The sequence below is a fragment of the Oncorhynchus mykiss genome, chromosome 5 (genome assembly GCF_013265735.2).
Source record: "Oncorhynchus mykiss isolate Arlee chromosome 5, USDA_OmykA_1.1, whole genome shotgun sequence".
Taxonomy (NCBI): Eukaryota; Metazoa; Chordata; class Actinopteri; order Salmoniformes; family Salmonidae; genus Oncorhynchus; species Oncorhynchus mykiss.
In genome coordinates, this window is record NC_048569.1 from 69,606,661 (window position 1) to 69,624,683 (window position 18,023).

General features: G+C 42.4%; 2 protein-coding genes across 2 annotated transcripts in view; one reads left to right on the forward strand and one right to left on the reverse strand.

Annotated features, from left to right (window-relative positions):
- Positions 1-12,415, reverse strand: part of LOC110524447 (acyl-CoA-binding domain-containing protein 6) — a 67,273-nt gene extending 54,858 nt beyond the window's left edge. Inside the window, exons 1-5 of the mRNA XM_036978245.1 lie at positions 12,140-12,415; positions 11,704-11,768; positions 6,974-7,070; positions 2,915-2,920; positions 1,886-1,956 (exon numbers count right to left, since the gene is read on the reverse strand). Coding sequence (XP_036834140.1) covers positions 1,886-1,956; positions 2,915-2,920; positions 6,974-7,070; positions 11,704-11,768; positions 12,140-12,415 — 515 coding nt within the window. The remainder of the gene's footprint in view (positions 1-1,885; positions 1,957-2,914; positions 2,921-6,973; positions 7,071-11,703; positions 11,769-12,139) is intronic.
- The window catches only part of LOC110524448 (xenotropic and polytropic retrovirus receptor 1 homolog), an 89,142-nt gene continuing 78,589 nt past the window's right edge, over positions 7,471-18,023 (forward strand). The window contains exon 1 of the mRNA XM_036978244.1: positions 7,471-7,610. Coding sequence (XP_036834139.1) covers positions 7,545-7,610 — 66 coding nt within the window. The 5' untranslated portion in view covers positions 7,471-7,544. The remainder of the gene's footprint in view (positions 7,611-18,023) is intronic.

Below are 18,023 nucleotides of genomic sequence, written 5' to 3' on the forward strand. Positions count from 1 at the left end.
AACTGGAGCAGCAGCACAGTCAGGTGGACTGGGGACAGCAAGGAGTCATCATGTCAGGTATTCCTGGGGCATGGTCCTAGGGCTCAGGTCCTCCGAGAGAGAGAAAGAAAGAGAGAATTAGAGAGAGCATATGTGGGATGGCCAGTCCTCTTCTGGCTGTGCCGGGTGGAGATTATAACAGAACATGGCCAAGATGTTCAAATGTTCATAAATGATCAGCATGGTCGAATAATAATAAGGCAGAACAGTTGAAACTGGAGCAGCAGCACAGCCAGGTGGACTGGGGACAGCAAGGAGTCATCATGTCAGGTAGTCCTGGGGCATGGTCCTAGGGCTCAGGTCCTCCGAGAGAGAGAAAGAGAGAAGGAGAGAATTAGAGAACGCACACTTAGATTCACACAGGACACCGAATAGGACAGGAGAAGTACTCCAGATATAACAAACTGACCCTAGCCCCCCGACACATAAACTACTGCAGCATAAATACTGGAGGCTGAGACAGGAGGGGTCAGGAGACACTGTGGCCCACTCCGAGGACACCCCCGGACAGGGCCAAACAGGAAGGATATATCCACCACGTCATCCACCACACCACCCTGCATGAGCAAAACCCACATCAGCTTCATACAACAGTCCTGGTGCCCAGCTCACTGACACACACCAGCCTCATACAACACAATCCTACTCCACAGCCCAGCCCGGCATACTGACAGATTTCCCCCTCATCAATCAGCCTGCATGCATGCCAGCCCTTCAGCAGGAGAACACTCATCTCCCAACACAGCCAGACCACTACAGATTACTTCAACAGCTCTACCATTAATCACACACATTCTTATAGGGAGGTCACTCACACACCATGGGCAACACACACACAAAACACACAGGCTACAACAAAGCGCTTTGGGTGGCAATGAGAGAACTCACACTCGCTGGGACTCTCCAGCCAAGTGGTCTAGAATTCCAATCAGCTAACAATAAGTCTGATGTTGATCAGAGCCTTTCCACAATCTGTGAGGATTACAAGTGTAGCTCACAAAAATCTATTCCATCACAAGCACCAGACTTCCTTATCTTCGGGATATCGCCAATCAATCCTACATTTGTCAATACACATTCCACACATAGCTACCCGACTCGGAGCAGAAAATGAGCAAAGAGGATGCAATTAACTCAGTGAAAAGCAGCTGCCTGAGAAGGCAAAGTAGTTCACATGGCGAGGGTCTCCCTGTACTGAGGGGAAAATTGGATATTCAGCGAACCAGTGAGTTTGGAACAGTTTGGAGCGGGATACACCCGAGAAAAACCTCGCTGAGGGGGAAGGTTAATGACTTCCTGTCCCCATGGAACATCCCCATTGGCTATCATCTAGAGGGGCGTCGCCAGGGGAGCCCACACGGCAGCGTGCTATACTCACCACACTCTCATTTCACCACGCTAACAAAAAACTAATTAAAGGCAGGCGCTTCTCAGGCCACCTCTCTTCAACACATACATACTAATGAGGATCATTTAGGGGAAAATCTGCTGGATTCAGCCCTCATTTAAATGTGTAAAACAGCAATTTTTCCAGAAACAATGTGGTGTTTAGGGGTGAACAAGATTCTGAGGGTTTCCGTAAGGGGAGTGAATATAATTGACATAAATCAGGACTGTCTCATGTCCCCACAACAGTTTACAGTCTGCAGAGGAACTTCTGACACTCAGAGCAGAAGTTTGTCTCTGATACTGTTAGTCTGTCTGTCTGTCTGTCTGTCTGTCTGTCTGTCTGTCTGTCTGTCTGTCTGTCTGTCTGTCTGTCTGTCTGTCTGTCTGTCTGGCTGTCTGTCTGGCTGTCTGTCTGTGTGGTTGGCTGTCTGTGTGGCTATCTGTCTGTGTGACGTACCTTATCATTTCTTCTTGGTAGAGGGAACTGACTGCTGGGCGTCCAAATCCTGTCCTACGCTCTCTTCTCTCCTGGAACAAGAAACTAAAAATGATCCAGACATTCATTGAAAGGGGTCAGACAACTGCACCAATATCTTACACTATGAATAACACATTTTACATAATACCCCCATCATCTTTTGTAATAACAGTGACTCTGTAGTGGTGCATGCTACACTATTGTGCTCTAAGGACAGCTCAGTATTCCCCTACCTAGTTATCCAGTATAACAGTGCACTCTTGTCCCCACCTAAAACAAGCACACTGTGCCATACAATGGAAAACAAAAGAGCCACTGGGAGAATGAATTTCCCTATTCACAGACAGAAATAGGTTCACGTAGTCACGATGCGCTCACATTGTTTAGACATGACTCCAAAACATGGGTAATAGTTCTATCTAAAAGGTCAGCTTTGAGTACTGTAGTATATTTTAACTGCTCAAAATAATTTGAGCTATTTTACCTTTCCCTATTTTCTGAAAAACATCTGACCTGATAATACATGCTGTAATGGTAAACCATCATAGCCTGCACAGATACAACAGCTCTAGTATGGCCTATGTTCTATATTCTCTTCCACAGTGACTCACACAAGACAACTAACAAATCAGATGTCATTTCTGAGGGGATCATGACCTTTTAGGAGTGGTATTCACTTCTAATTCAGAATATTAGTTGATGCACTTCCTTTTATAATGTAAAAGCTAGTGCATCCAACAATAACAAAAAAACTAGGAGGTCCAAAACGGACTATTGTTTCTGCTGCCTTCATCCCCATCCAGCCTCTCCTAAATCTGTTTGTCTGGACCCTGGTAAGAATAGAGTCCCTGCACTTTGTTAACACTAATACAATCACATCCTTTTCAGAGGGGCATTTGTGCATTTGCCTTCCCCTGGCATTGTGCCACGCTGGGGGCCTTGTCAGCACGTATTGGTCTCGATGGCAGCGCCACAGAAAGGGACGTGTCAGGCTGGCTTGCAGGCCACTGATGCCTGCTGACACTCACATTGTAGCAGGACGGACGGAGAAGGAGAGAGGCGGGTGGAAGGCACTAGCTACAACAGGACAGGTGACAGGCTTTTATGTCGTACCACTAAACATCACTCTAAATCTCTCCTTTGAGGACAGAGAAGGGGACATATCTGCTTTGTGCTGAATTTTGATTGGGGAAGAAAAGTGCATTTGTGTTTCTCTCATGTTGGTACTTTCCTCAGCCTTGATAAATAGAGGTCAGAACAAACGATATAAAAACTATTCTGCACCTGTTGTATCAAACCCAACCCTACCCATGCTGGAAATGAAATACTTCAAAAGGAGGGACTGGTCTATTGAAACACAAACGTGTTGTTTCATTCAACCTTTTTTCAGCCCCTCCTTCCCATTCCCAAAGTCTTTAATCACGTTACCATCCACAGTTTTAATGCAGTAAAGTCTAAAAAAATCATGACAGCTTTAATGGAAACAGGAGGTTTTGGTACAATTTTAGAAATAATGACAATTTGTTCGTTCGACATGGTGGGATCTTTTTGTGTCTTTTTGTGTCAGCAAACTGTATTACGCGAGAAATGGCTTTGGAAAAGCCTTTATGCGCAAATATTGATTACAGTGCCTTTAGAAAGTATTCATACTTATTATGACTTATTCCGCATTTTTTTTGTGTTACAGCATCCACCACACCACCCTGCATGAGCAAAACCCACATCAGCTTCATACAACAGTCCTGGTGCCCAGCTCAGAGCAGAAACTATAACATGAAGTCCATGTAACTGTTCGTAGATCTCTGAGAGAATTGTGATGAGGCATATATCTGGGGAAGGATATTTCTAGTGTGCACAGTGGTCTCCAACACTGGGAAATTGAAAAAACATGGAACTACTCAGGCTCCGTCTGTCTGACCAAACTGAGCAACTGGGCGAAAAGGACCTTGGTCAGGGAGGTGACCAAGAACCCAATGACAGAACTACAGATGGGAGAACCTGCCAGAAGGACAACAGTCTCTACAGCACTTCACCAGTCTGGGCTGAATGGGAGAGTTGCCAAACGGAAGCCACACCTGAGAAAATGACAGCACGCCTGGAGTTTGCAAAAAAGCACATGAAAGACTGAGATCATAAGGCAAAAGATTCTGTGGTTTGATGAGACAAAAATGGTACTCTTTGGCCTAAATGAAAAGTGCTATGTCTGGAGAAAACCAGGCACAGCTCATCACCCGTCTAACACCATCCCTACCGTGAAGCATGGTGAGCGGCCCAGCCAAAGCCCAGACTTTAATATCTGTGGAAAGACTTGAGGATTGCTGTTCTCCGCCGCTCCCCATCTAATTTACCAAAGCTTGAGAAAATCTGCAAGGAAGAATGGGAGAAAATCCCCAAATCCAGATGTGCAAAGCTGACACAGACATAAGACGACTCAAAGCTGTATTTGTCGTCAAAGGTGCTTCTACAAAGTATGGACTCAGGAGTGTGAATACTTGTATACATGAGATACTTCTGTATTTCATTTTCTATACACTACCGTTCAAAAGTTTGGGGGCACTTAGAAAAGTCCTTGTTTTTAAAAGAAAATATTTTTTTTTGTCCATTAAAGTAACATCAAATTGATCAGAAATACAGTGTAGACACTGTTAATGTAAATGACTATTGTAGCTGGAAACGGCTGATTTTTAATGGAATATCTACATAGGCGTATAGAGGCCCATTATCAGCAACCATCACTCCTGTGTTCCAATGGCACGTTGTGTTAGCTAATCCAAGTTTATCAATTTAAAAGGCTAATTGATCATTAGAAAAACCTTTTGCAATTATGTTAGCACAGCTGAAAACTGTTGTGCTGATTAAAGTAGCAATAAAACTGGCCTTCTTGAGACTAGTTGAGTATCAGCATTTGTGGGTTCGATTACAGGTTCAAAATGGGCAGAAACAAAGAACTTGCTTCTGAAACTCGTCAGTCTATTCTTGTTCTGAGAATTGAAGGCTATTCCATGTGAGAAATTGCCTATAATGCTGTGTACTACTCCCTTCCACAGAACAGCGCAAACTGGCCCTAACCAGAATAGAAAGAAGAGTGGGAGGCCCTGGTGCACAACTGAGCAAGAGAACAAGTACATTAGAGTGTCTAGTTTGAGAAACAGACGGCTCACAAGTCCTCAACTGGCAGCTTCATTAAATATTCCCTCAAAACACCAGTCTCAATGGTCATCAGTGAAGAGGCGACTCGGGGATGCTGGCTTTGCCAGCAAAGAATGTGAAAAGAAAAAGCCATATCGCAGACTGCCAAATAAAAAGAAAATATTAAGATGGCAAAATAACACAGACACTGGACATAGGAACTTTGTAATTAAATTTGATGTTATTTTAAAAATGGAGAAAAAATGTGCTTTTCTTTAAAAAAACACTGACATTTCTAAGTGACCCCAAACTTTTGAACGGTAGTGTACGTTTGCACAAATTTCTAAAAACATGTTTCCACTTTTTCATTATGGGGTATTGTGTATTAAAAAAAATATTTAATAAATGTTGAATTCAGGCTGTAACAACAAAATGTGGAATAAATCAAGGGGTATGAACACTTTCTGAAGGCACTGTAATAACCATCATAACTTGGAGTCACGCGACGTGACGTGTGTCATGACACGTGGTCCTCACACTACGAATCAGGAAACCATGTTGTTTATTAGGCTACAGAAGGATACAGATTAAACAAATTGTGATTAACTTCAGTTTGGGGAAATTGCACAGTGATCTTGATGCTCCTTTCCAGTAAATATTGAGGGTGTTATTCTGGTGACATGATGATCGATGCATGGCTGCTGTTTGACAAAAATATTGTCGCTCTTATCCATAATAATCTCATCATGTAGACTAGCCTACTGTATCTGAGAGCTGTTGGCTAGAGCGTGGGTGCCAAGACAAGAGTAGGCACATGCTGATTAATGCAACAGTTTTTGTGACAAAACTATCGGTTAAGTTGAAAATGCCATAGAAACACATTGAACTTGTGATTTTTATTCGGTACATGAAAAAGAACATTTTGTTTGCACTACGTCATCACAGTGATATTTATCCACAACAAGTCCATTTGGTGGAAACACACCACTGGTGAGAAAATTTGCATATTTTCTTTATGCACATTTCTGAATCTGTCGCCAATTGGATGTAAATCTAGCTACTGTCAGTCTGCTTGGTCCCAGTTGGCAGGGTTGTTATTGTAATGGTGTATCATTTAGTGAGAATGATTCCAGTGCCGTACTCTCCGAGAGAGCAGGCTCATGTCTGCATAACAACCCTACCCCAGATGCAGGCAGGTACACCACATACGCAATCTGTGAGCACAGAAAACGTATTGTATTTAGGCTAGATCAAAAAACCCTCTCACAAATAATGTAAAACTCACAATAATTATATTTTGCCTACATAGAAGATGAAAACAAAGAGAAAATCACAAAATTATTTCCTGGAGTTGGTTTCATTCTAATCTGTAAACATTAAAGAGACAGTATCAGGTGATGTTACACAAATGTTGACTAGCAGGGGGCACTGACTGACTGCAACTTGGCAGAAAGACCAAGCATTTGTCAAATAAATTCAAATTGTATTCGTCACATGCTTCGTAAACAACAGGTAGACTAACAGTGAAATGCAGTAAGCATTTCACTGTTAGTCAACACCTGTTGTTTACAAAGCATGTATGAAAATACAATTTGATTTTATTTGACAAATGCTTGGTCTTTCTGTCAAATTGCAGTCGGCCAGTGCCCCCTGCTGGTCAATGTGCCATACTGCATTCTAAGGTGCAGATGAAGCAGTCAATGTTCATTATCTTTATTTGGTCAAGTCAAGCCTACTGAAGCAATAGAGACAGGATTCTTATCAGAAGGGACACATACTATTATTTGCACACTTAACCTACAAATAAAAATGGTTCAAATGTGAGGAAGACATTTGTTTCAGTTCACATATCTCTGTGTTTCCTGCAGTTGGAAATGGTATTATGTAAATGTACCAGATGAAGTGTAATGTATTATTAGATTTGTGAGGGCGTTTTACCTTCTGACTGCTGTCTGGGTCTTGTGAAGTTACACACGAAACGTACTCCTGCATGGCCTGTTCTGCACTCATGTCCTCAAGCTGCTTCCATGCTGTCCTGTAGCAAAACATAACCACAACACTCAGCAGATTGCTTCTGTTCCTCCCAAAAGCATTAAAGAGAACAAGACCATGCAGTAAATTAGTTTCAATTTGTAACAAAAAAATTGAATGTAGAAACCGGTACGGTTTTGGAAACATAAGGAATGTCTTTCATATGAGCGAGAAATACTCCAAATATTCCATCTAAATGTGAATCGGCGAGTTCTGTTAAGATCCCCGACGCTCGTTCTGAACGTTAAAACTCATCGCTTTGGGTACGGTTTTGGAAACATAAATGAAAGTATATTTCATATCAGCGAGAATTTTAAAAAACGAAGAGCTTAAATGAATATACACCGTTACAGGACTAGTGTTCCCACACAGCAACATCACCATGTTACAGCGCTTGTTTACGCGAGACAGATGGTAGACATCTGTGCTCATTAGTTATCTAGCATGCTCAGAACATTGTGTGTAAGCGTAACAGGGGATGAAGTGTAGTTCCTACCCAGTTCCTCCTCACACACAGCTTATGGATTTGTACAAAACTGCTACAGTAAGTATCTTTTTTATTTTAAAGATTATTTCTCGCTGATATGAAAGATGAGGGGCATATGTTTCAAAAACCATTTGACAAGGGATGATTATCGACATTTCTAATTAAAACACTACAAATTGTAGTTTACACACAGCCAACCATGGGCGAAGCTAACTGTTGAAAACCCTATGAAGAAGGATTTTTGAGAGCTAGATTCACCCAAGCCCAATATTGGACAAAAGGAGCCTAACATTGCTCCTTAGTTCAAGGACTTTACATGTTCAGTTTTAAGGGCAAAAAGGCTCTGAAAGCTAACACTCCCTAATAGTCTATCTAGACGCGAATCGATTCTCATTTGCGGTACGGTTCTAGAAACATAAATTCCTTTACTTTCCTATCACATCAAAATAATTTAACAAATGCAAAAAACACACTTACTGCACACTATATAACCGGTTGTGGTGTAAAGTCCAGTGGTGTAAAGTAATTAAGTAAAAATAGTTTTTGGGGGTATCTGTACTTCACTTTTACTTCACTACATTCCTAAAGAAAATTATGTACTTTTTACTCCATACATTTTCCCTGACACCCAAAAGTACTCGTTACTTTTGAATGCTTAGCAGGACAGGAAAATTGTCAAATTCGCACACTTATCATGTGATCATCCCTGGTCATCTGCCTCTGATCTGGCAGACTCACTAAACACAAACACTTTGTATATAAATTATGTCTGAGTGGAGTGTGACCCTGGCTATATATATAGCTAGCCAGGGTCACACTCAGACATACAGTGGGGCAAAAAAGTATTTAGTCAGCCACCAATTGTGCAATTTCTCCCACTTAAAAAGATGAGGCCTGTAATGTTCATTATAGGTACACTTCAACTATGACATACAAAATAAGAAAAAAAAAGATCCAGAAAATCACATTGTAGGATTTTTTATGAATTTATTTGCAAATTATGGTGGAAAATAAGTATTTGGTCAATAACAAAAGTTTATCTCTACTTTGTTATATACCCTTTGTTGGCAATGACAGAGGTCAAACGTTTCTGTAAGTCTTCACACACCGTTTCTGGTATTTTGGCCCATTCCTCCATGCAGATCTCCTCTAGAGCAGTGATGTTTTGGGGCTGTTGCTGGGCAACACAGACTTTCAACTCCCTCCAAAGATTTTCTATGGGGTTGAGATCTGGAGACTGGCTAGGCCACTCCAGGACCTTAATGCTTCTTACGAAGCCACTCCTTCGTTGACCGGGCAGTGTGTTTGGGATCATTGTCATGCTGAAAGACCCAGCCACGTTTCATCTTCAATGCCCTTTTCACTCAAAATCTCACGATACATGGCCCCATTCATTCTTTCCTTTACACGGATCAGTCGTCCTGGTCCTTTTGCAGAAAAACAGCCCCAAAGCATGATGTTTCCACCCCCATGCTTCACAGTAGGTATGGTGTTCTTTGGATGCAACTCAACATTCTTTGTCCTCCAAACGCGACGAGTTGAGTTTTTACCAAAAAGTTCTATTATGGTTTCATCTGGTCATATGATATTCTCCCAATCTTCTTCTGGATCATCCAAATGCTCTCTAGCAAACTTCAGACGGGCATGGACATGTACTGGCTTAAGCAGGGGAACATGTCTGGCACTGCAGGGTTTGAGTCCCTGGCGGCATAGTGTGTTACTGATGGTAGGCTTTGATACTTTGGTCCCAGCTCTCTGCAGGTCATTCACTAGGTCCCCCCGTGTGGTTCTGGGATTTTTGCTCACCGTTCTTGTGATCATTTTGACCCCACGGGGTGAGATCTTGCGTGGAGCCCCAGATCGAGGGAGATTATCAGTGGTCTTGTTTGTCTTCCATTTCCTAATAATTGTGGAGGACAGAGGAGCCTCTTAAAGAAGAAGTTACAGGTCTGTGAGAGCCAGAGATCTTGCTTGTTTGTAGGTGACCAAATACTTATTTTCCACCATAATTTGCAAATAAATTCATAAAAAATCCTACAATGTGATTTTCTGGATTTTTTTCTAATTTTGTCTGTCATAGTTGAAGTGTACCTATGATGAAAATTACAGGCCTCATCTTTTTAAGTGGAAGAACTTGCACAATTGGTGGCTGACTAAATACTTTTTTTGCCCCACTGTGTGTGTGTGTGTATGTATATATATATATATATATATATATATATATATATATATATATATAGCTAGCCAGGGTCACTCAGACACACACACACACATATATATATGTATGTATGTATATATATGTATGTATGTATATATATATATATATATATACACACACACACACACATTTGAAGTCGGAAGTTTACATACACTTAGGTTGGAGTCATTAAAACTATTTTTTTCAATCACTCCACAAATTTCTTGTTCACAAAACTATAGTTTTGGAAAGTCGGTTAGGACATCTACTTTGTGCATGACAAGTAATTTTTCCAACAATTGTTTAAAAACAGGTAATTTCACTTATAATTCACTGTATCACAATTCCAGTGGGTCAGAAGTTTACATACACTAAGTTGACTGTGCCTTTAAACAGCTTGGAAAATTCCAGAAAATGTCATGGCATTAGAAGCATCTGATAGGCTAATTGACATGATTTGTGTCAATTGGAGGTGTACCTGTGGATGTATTTCAAGGCCTACCTTCAAACTCAGTGCCTCTTTGCTTGACATCATGGGAAAATCAAAAATAAATCAGCGAAGACCTCAGACAAAAAAATTGTAGACCTCCACAAGTCTGGTTCATCCTTGGGAGCAATTTACAAACGCCTGAAGGTACCACGTTCATCTGTACAAACAATAGTATGCAAGTATAAACACCATGGGACCACGCAGCTGTCATGACGCTCAGGAAGGAGACGTGTTCGGTCTCCTAGAGATGAACATACTTTGGTGCAAAAAGTGCAAATCAATCCAAGAATAACAGCATAGGACCTTGAAGAAACCGGTATAAAAGTATCTATGTCCACAGTAAAACGAGTCCTATATCAACATAATCTGAAAGGCCGCTCAGCAAGGAAGAAGCCACTGCTCAAAAACTGCCCTAAAAAAAAGCCAGACTACGGTTTGCAACTGCACATGGGGACAAAGATTGTACTTTTTGGAGAAATATCCTCTGGTCTGATGAAACAATAATAGAAATGTTTGGCCATAATGACCATTGTTATGTTTGCAGGAAAAAGGGGGAGGCTTGCAAGCGGAAGAACATCGTCCCAACCGTGAAGCACGGTGGTGGCAGCATCATGTTGTGGGGGTGCTTTGCTGCAGGAGTGAGTAGTGCACTTCACAAAATAGATGGCATCATGAGGAAGTAACATTATGTGGATATATTGAAGCAACATCAAGACATCAGTCAGGAAGTTGAAGCTTGGTCACAAATGGGTCTTCCAAATGGACAATGACCCCAAGCATACTTCTGAAGTTGTGGCAAAATGGCTTAAGGACAACAGTCAAAGGAGTGGCCATCACAAAGCCCTGAACTCAGTCCTATAGAAAACTTGTGGGCAGAACTGAAAAGGCGTGTGTGAGCAAGGAGGCCTACAAGCCTGACTCAGTTACACCAGCTCTGTCAGGAGGAATGGGCCAAAAGTCACCCAAATTGTTGTGGGAAGCTTGTGGAAGGCGACCAGAAACGTTTGACCCAAGTTAAACAATTTAAAGACAATGCTACCAAATATGAATTAAGTGTATGTAAACTTCTGACCCACTGGGAATGTGATGAAAGAAATAAAAGCTTAAATAAATTATTCTCTACTATTATTCTGACATTTCACATTCTTAAAATAAAGTGGTGATCCTAACTGACCTAAGACAGGGCATTTTTTACTAGGATTAAATGTCAGGAATTGTTTAACTGAGTTTAAATATATTTGGCTAAGGTGTATGTAAACTTCCGACTCCAACTGTATATACACAAATAATAGCAGAGACAATGATTTTTCAGCTTTTATTTCTTTCATCACATTCCCAGACGTATGTGTAATGTAATTGAACTGATACTCATGATCAAGTGCTAGATTCACCCATACAAATTCCTGCCAGGAATTGAATAAACACATCACACCAGCACCCTGATTAACCAATGACAAACATACCATTTTCTTTGACCTTCAAAATCGAAAAACCCAGGCTTTGCTGTATTGCACTTTCCAACCTTTACCTGTGAACATATGAAAGCGGTGATGTTTCGGGAAGGGATTGAATAGCAGCATAGCCGAATAATCTGTTTGACAGCACTCGGCAGAATTCTCACTAACCATTCAATGGCAATAGGTGAAAATTGATTATACACCTGTTTGTGATTTGTGTACTTAACTGTGGTTTACCCCCACCACCACAAGTCAACAAAACAGTGTAACAATGGTATTGTGTACGCAAGAGCATGATTTGGTGGCACAAATAGCTAGAAAATTAGACATGAATGTAGCCTGAATATGCATACCATGTCACCTGATAGATGCTATCTAGCTAGCATCTATTTAAATAACAAATTGAACCATTGTTTGGGATGTGCTGCTATCTGATAGTCACCTGTTTATACCTAGCATACAGGTACAACAATTGTTCCCTACTAGCCGTCTGAACTAGATCTCGGAGACGGTCTGCCGCTGCCTCAAATTCGTGTTCAAATTCCTCCCCTTCCAGTCGATGACCCGGGTCATCTACACCGCAGTAGAATTTCCCTAATCCTAGATCTGAGTCGGAGTCTGATCCTCCGCGGAGAGGCTCTCCTGTATCAGGCCGAGTTGGGTCGGTACCTGAGCCTGTGGCAGAATCAGGTGAAGACGATGGAGAGAGTGATGCCATTGTCGAAAATAAAGACGGCTGAAGAAATCAATGACAATTTTATAATACCGTTCTCAGTAGTTTCCACTGCGCATATATAACGTTAATATGTATCGGGTTTCTATTTATTTTATCCTTTATCGCTAAGAATCGTTTATCCGTACTAGTTGGACTTGTTTGCACAAATGGTCCGTCTCTGGTACACCCCCCCTAAAAGACTCGGGTAGAACTAAGACTAGGAACAAAGGTTCGGAGTCTGACAAATCAAATCACATTTTATTGGTCGCATACAGATATTTAGCAGATGTTATTGTGGGTGTATCGACATGATTGTGTTTCTAGCTCCAACAGTGCAGTAGTGTCTAACAATTCACAAAAATACACACAAATCTAAAAGTAAAAAAGTAAAATATATAAATATTAGGATGAGCAATATCAACGTGGCATTGACTAGAATACAGTATATACATATGAAATTAGTAAAACAGTATGTACACATTATTAAAGTGACCCGTGTTCCGTTATTAAAGTGACCAGTGATTCCATGTCTATGTACATAGAGCAGCAGCCTCTAAGGTGCAGGGTTGAGTGACCAGGTCGTAGCCGGCTAGTGACAGTGACTAAGTTAAGGGCAGGGTACTGGTTGGAAGCCGGCTAGTGATGGCTAATTAACAGTCTGATGGCCTTGTCTGAAGCTGATTTTCAGTCTCTCGGTCCCAGCTTTGATGCACCTGTACTGACCTCGCCTTCTGGATCATAGCAGGGTGAACAGATGTCCTTGATGATCTTTTTGGCCTTCCTATGACATCGGGTGCTGTTGGTGTCCTGGAAGGCAGGCAGTGTGCCCCCGGTGATGCGTTGGGCAAACCGCACCATCCTCTGGAGAAACCTGCGGTTGCCATTCCAGGCGGTGATACAGCCCGACAGGATGCTCTCAATGGTGCATTAGTAAACGTTTGTGCGTGTGTTAGGGGCCAAAGCCAAATTTCTTCAGCCTCCTGAGGTTGAAGAGGCGCCGTTGCGCCTTCTTCACCACACTGTCTGTGTGCATGGACCATTTCAGATTGTCATTGGTGTGTATGCTGAGGATCTTGAAGCTTTTCACCTTGTCCATCTCGGTCCCGTCGATGTGGACGGTCGCGTCGACCTAAGATCCAGACAGAAATAATTGTATTTATTAGGATCCCCATTATCCGGCGCCTATGGCGACAGCTAGTTTAACTGGGGTCTGACACGAAAAATACAATACAGACAAAAGACTACAATGTACATACATTTAAAAGCATTAACATGTGTTTGTCTTTCAGTTACACATAATCTCAGCAAAAAAAGAAACGTCCTCTCACTGTCAACTGCGTTTATTTTCAGCAAACTTAACATGTGAAATATTTGTATGAACATAACAAGATTAAACAAATGAGACATAAACTGAACAAGTTCCACAGACGTGTAACTAACAGAAATTGAATAATGTGTCCCTGAACAAAGGGGGGATCAAAATCAAAAGTAACAGTCAGAATCTGGTGTGGACACCAGCTGCAATAAATACTGCAGTGCATCTCCTCCTCATGGACAGCACCAGATTTGCCAGTTCTTTCGGTGAGATGTTTCCCCACTCTTCCACCAAGGCACCTGCAAGTTCTCTGACATTTCTGGGGGGAATGGCCCCTAGCCCTCATCCTCCGATCCAACAGGTCCCAGACGTGCTCAATGGGATTGAGATCCGGGCTCTTCACTGGCCATGTCAGAACACTGACATTCCAGTCTTGCAGGAAATCACGCACAGAACGAGCAGTATGGCTGGTGGCATTGTCATACTAGAGGGTCATGTCAGGATGAGGGTACCTCATGAGGGAGGAGGATGTCTTCCCTGTAACGCACAAGCTCAGTCTGATGATGCTATAACACACCGCCCCAGACCATGACGGACCCTCCACCTACAAATCGATCCTGCTCCAGAGTACAGGCCTCGGTGTAACGCTCATTCCTTAGACGATAAACGTGAATCCTACCATCATCCCTGGTGAGACAAAACCGCAACTCATCAGTCCAGCCTCTCTCAGCCTAATGCGGACAGTCTGAGCACTGATGGAGGGATTGTGTGTTCCTGGTGTAACTCGGGCAGTTGTTGTTGCCATTCTGTACCTGTCCCGCAGGTGTGATGTTTGGATGTACCGATCCTGTGCAGGTGTTGTTGCACGTGGTCTGCCACTGCAAGGACGATCAGCTATCCGTCTTGTCTCTCTGTAGCGCCATCTTAAGCGTCTCTCAATCCTCACATTGCAGGGACCCTGGGCATCTTTATTTTGGTGTCTTTCAGAGTCAGTAGCAAGGCATCTTTAGTGTCCTACGTTTTCATAACTGTGACCTTAATTGCCTACCGTCTGTAAACTGTTAGTGTCTTAACGACCGTTCCACAGGTGCATGTTCATTAATTGTTTATGGTTCATTGAACAAGCATGAGAAACAGTGTTTAAATCCTTTACAATGAAGATCTGTGAAGGTATTTGGATTTTTACGAATTATCGTTGAAAGACAGGGTCCTGAAAAAGGGACGTTTCTTTTTCTGCTGAGTTTACATGTCAGTACATACACACAACAAGTAGGTCACATGAGGGAAGAGGCATTGTGCCATGAGATGTTGCTTAATTTGTTGTTTTTTTAAACCAGGTTTGCTGTTCACTTGCGCTATATAAGATAGAAGGGGGTTGGTTCCATTCACTCATGGCTCTGTATAATACTGACGTTTCCATGAAATTGTTCTGGACCTGTGGAGAGTGAAAAGACCCATGTATGGTAAATGTGTGTAAGTTGACTATGTAAACAATTTGGAATTTCTAACACATGAATGTTTCTTATAAAAACAAGAAGTGATGCAGTCAGTCTTTCCTCAACTCTTAGCCAAGGGAAACTGGCATGCATAGTATTAATATTAGCCGCCTGATTACAATGAAGAGCAAGAAGTGACACTCCGTTCTGGGCCAGCTGCAGCTTAACTAAGTCTTTCTTTGCAGTACTTGACCATATGACTGGAAAATAATCACGATAAGATAAAACTAGAGCTTGCAGGACTTGCTTTGTGGAGTGTTGTGTCAAAAGAGCAGAGCATCTCTTAATTACGGACAGACCTCTCCCCATCTTTACAACCACTGAATCTAAATGCATGTTTCTAGTGGTAGACAGGTACACACAGTAGAGTAAAAAAGTGTGGTGTCTGGTGTCAAGAACAGTTGGATATACTATATGTGTCACAAAAATCCCTGATGAAGGCCTATCCCAAGCCGAAAATCGTTGGCGTTTGTTAGACATGTAGCCTAGGCGACCGATTGTTCAAATCAAATCAAATGTATTTATATAGCCCTTCTTACATCAGCTGATATCTCAAAGTGCTGTACAGAAACCCAGCATAAAACCCCAAACAGCAAGCAATGCAGGTGTAGAAGCACGGTGGCTAGGAAAGACTCCCTAGAAAGGCCAAAACCTAGGAAAAAACCTAGAGGGGTGGCCAGGCTATGAGGGGTGAAACCCAGGCTATGAGGGGTGGCCAGTCGTCTTCTGGCTGTGCCGGGTGGAGATTATAACAGAACATGGCCAAGATGTTCAAATGTTCATAAATGACCAGCATGGTCAAATAATAATAATCACAGTAGTTGTCGAGGGTGCAGCAAGTCAGCACCTCAGGAGTAAATGTCAGTTGGCTTTTTATAGCCGATCATTAAGAGTATCTCTGCCGCTCCTGCTGTCTCTAGAGAGTTGAAAACAGCAGGTCTGGGTCAGGAGACACTGTGGCCCCATCCGATGATACCCCCGGACAGGGCCAAACAGGCAGGATATAACCCCACCCACTTTGCCAAAGCACAGCCCTCACACAACTAGAGGGATATCTTCAACCACCAACTTACCATCCTGAGACAAGGCCGAGTATAGCCCACAAAGATCTCCTCCACGGCACAACCCAAGGGGGGGCGTCAACCCAGACAGGAAGATCACGTCAGTGACTCAACCCACTCAAGTGACGCACCCCTCCTAGGGACGGCATGGATCAGTGACTCAGCCCCTGTAATAGGGTTAGAGGCAGAGAATTCCAGTGGAGAGAGGGGAACTGGCCAGGCAGAGACAGCAAGGGCAGTTCGTTGCTCCAGAGCCTTTCCGTTCACCTTCACACTCCTGGGCCAGAGTACACTCAATCATATGACCCACTGACGAGATGAGTCTTCAGTAAAGACTTAAAGGTTGAGACCAAGTCTGCGTCTCTCACATGGGTAGGCAGACTATTCCATAAAAATTTAGCTCTATGGGAGAAAGCCCTGCCTCCAGCTGTTTGCTTAGAAATTCTAGGGACAATTGGGAGGCCTGCGTCATACTGTTGGTATGTACAGCAGGACCAAATCGGAAGATGGGTAGGAGCAAGCCCATGTAATACTTTGTAGGTTAGCAGTAAAACCTTGACATCAGCCCTTGCCTTAACAGGAAGCCAGTGTAGGGAGGCTAGCACTGGAGTAATATTATTTATTTTGTAATGGTTCTAGTCAGTTGCCGCTAGATCTGCACTATCGTCTAGGATCTATGTGCTGGACTAGTCTCCCCAGCATATTTGTTGCCTCCATCACTGTATCAATGTTGCCTTACCCGTGGACCGGCTCGCCCATTCAGGCTGCAAATGCATAATTGTTCTCCTTAACTGGCTTTAATCGCGGGCCGTCGGAACAAATGTGTACCCTTGGCTAAACGCGGTATGCTGTGTGCAACACCCAGAAATTCTGAAAATGGTGGTGGAAAATTGTGTTATGTCTAGAGAGTAGCCTACACATATGTGTCCAGTTTTTTCCGACGGCCATCCATTAAAGCTAGGAGGGAAATGATGCCTTTGCAGGCTGAATTGAGGATGTTTTATGTACGAGCCGGTCCACGAGGGACACGAGTGTGTATTACTTGCTGGCCACATCCATCCTAGACGATATTGCAGATCACTATCGGCTGCCTAGGCGATTAGACATGCAGCTGCTGTTTATTTAGTTATATTTTCTACCGAAATGGCAATATTTTTGTATGTAGCCTATATTTTTTCGTTTAGCCTAATGGCCATTATTTGTTTTTCTGCCCAAAAGACGTAGCAACCTATGTCGAGAAAGTGACTACCCTATAGAACATGTTGTAGCCTACTGACAAGAGCAACTTTATTATTATTATTATATTATCTGGTTAAACAAAACAGAAAATACTATCGGAACCGTTACAAAAAAAGTGTACACTTACAAAACTGTGTTATTTTGGACGCAGTATTTGCAGCATACTGCAGTTGTACTGCACTTTAATTGCAGTTACACTGCACTCTGACTGCAATCTTTTTTCTTAAGAGAATTAACTAATTGCAATTGTAGCTTATGTAACTGTACCCTGTTGAATTAGTGTTGTTCGTCCAGTAGATGGCAGTATTTCCCAGGTGTTGATCTATTATTGAAGGTGGCTTCAATAAACTGCACGCACCCACACCGGTCTCGCCTTGCAATTCATCATGATGGAATGGAACTCCAACAGGATGATGATTCATATTAGCAGTGCAGACGCGCAAAGGGAAGTAGGCTATTGTGAATTAAATATAAAAAACAGTGCACCTTACATTGTGGAC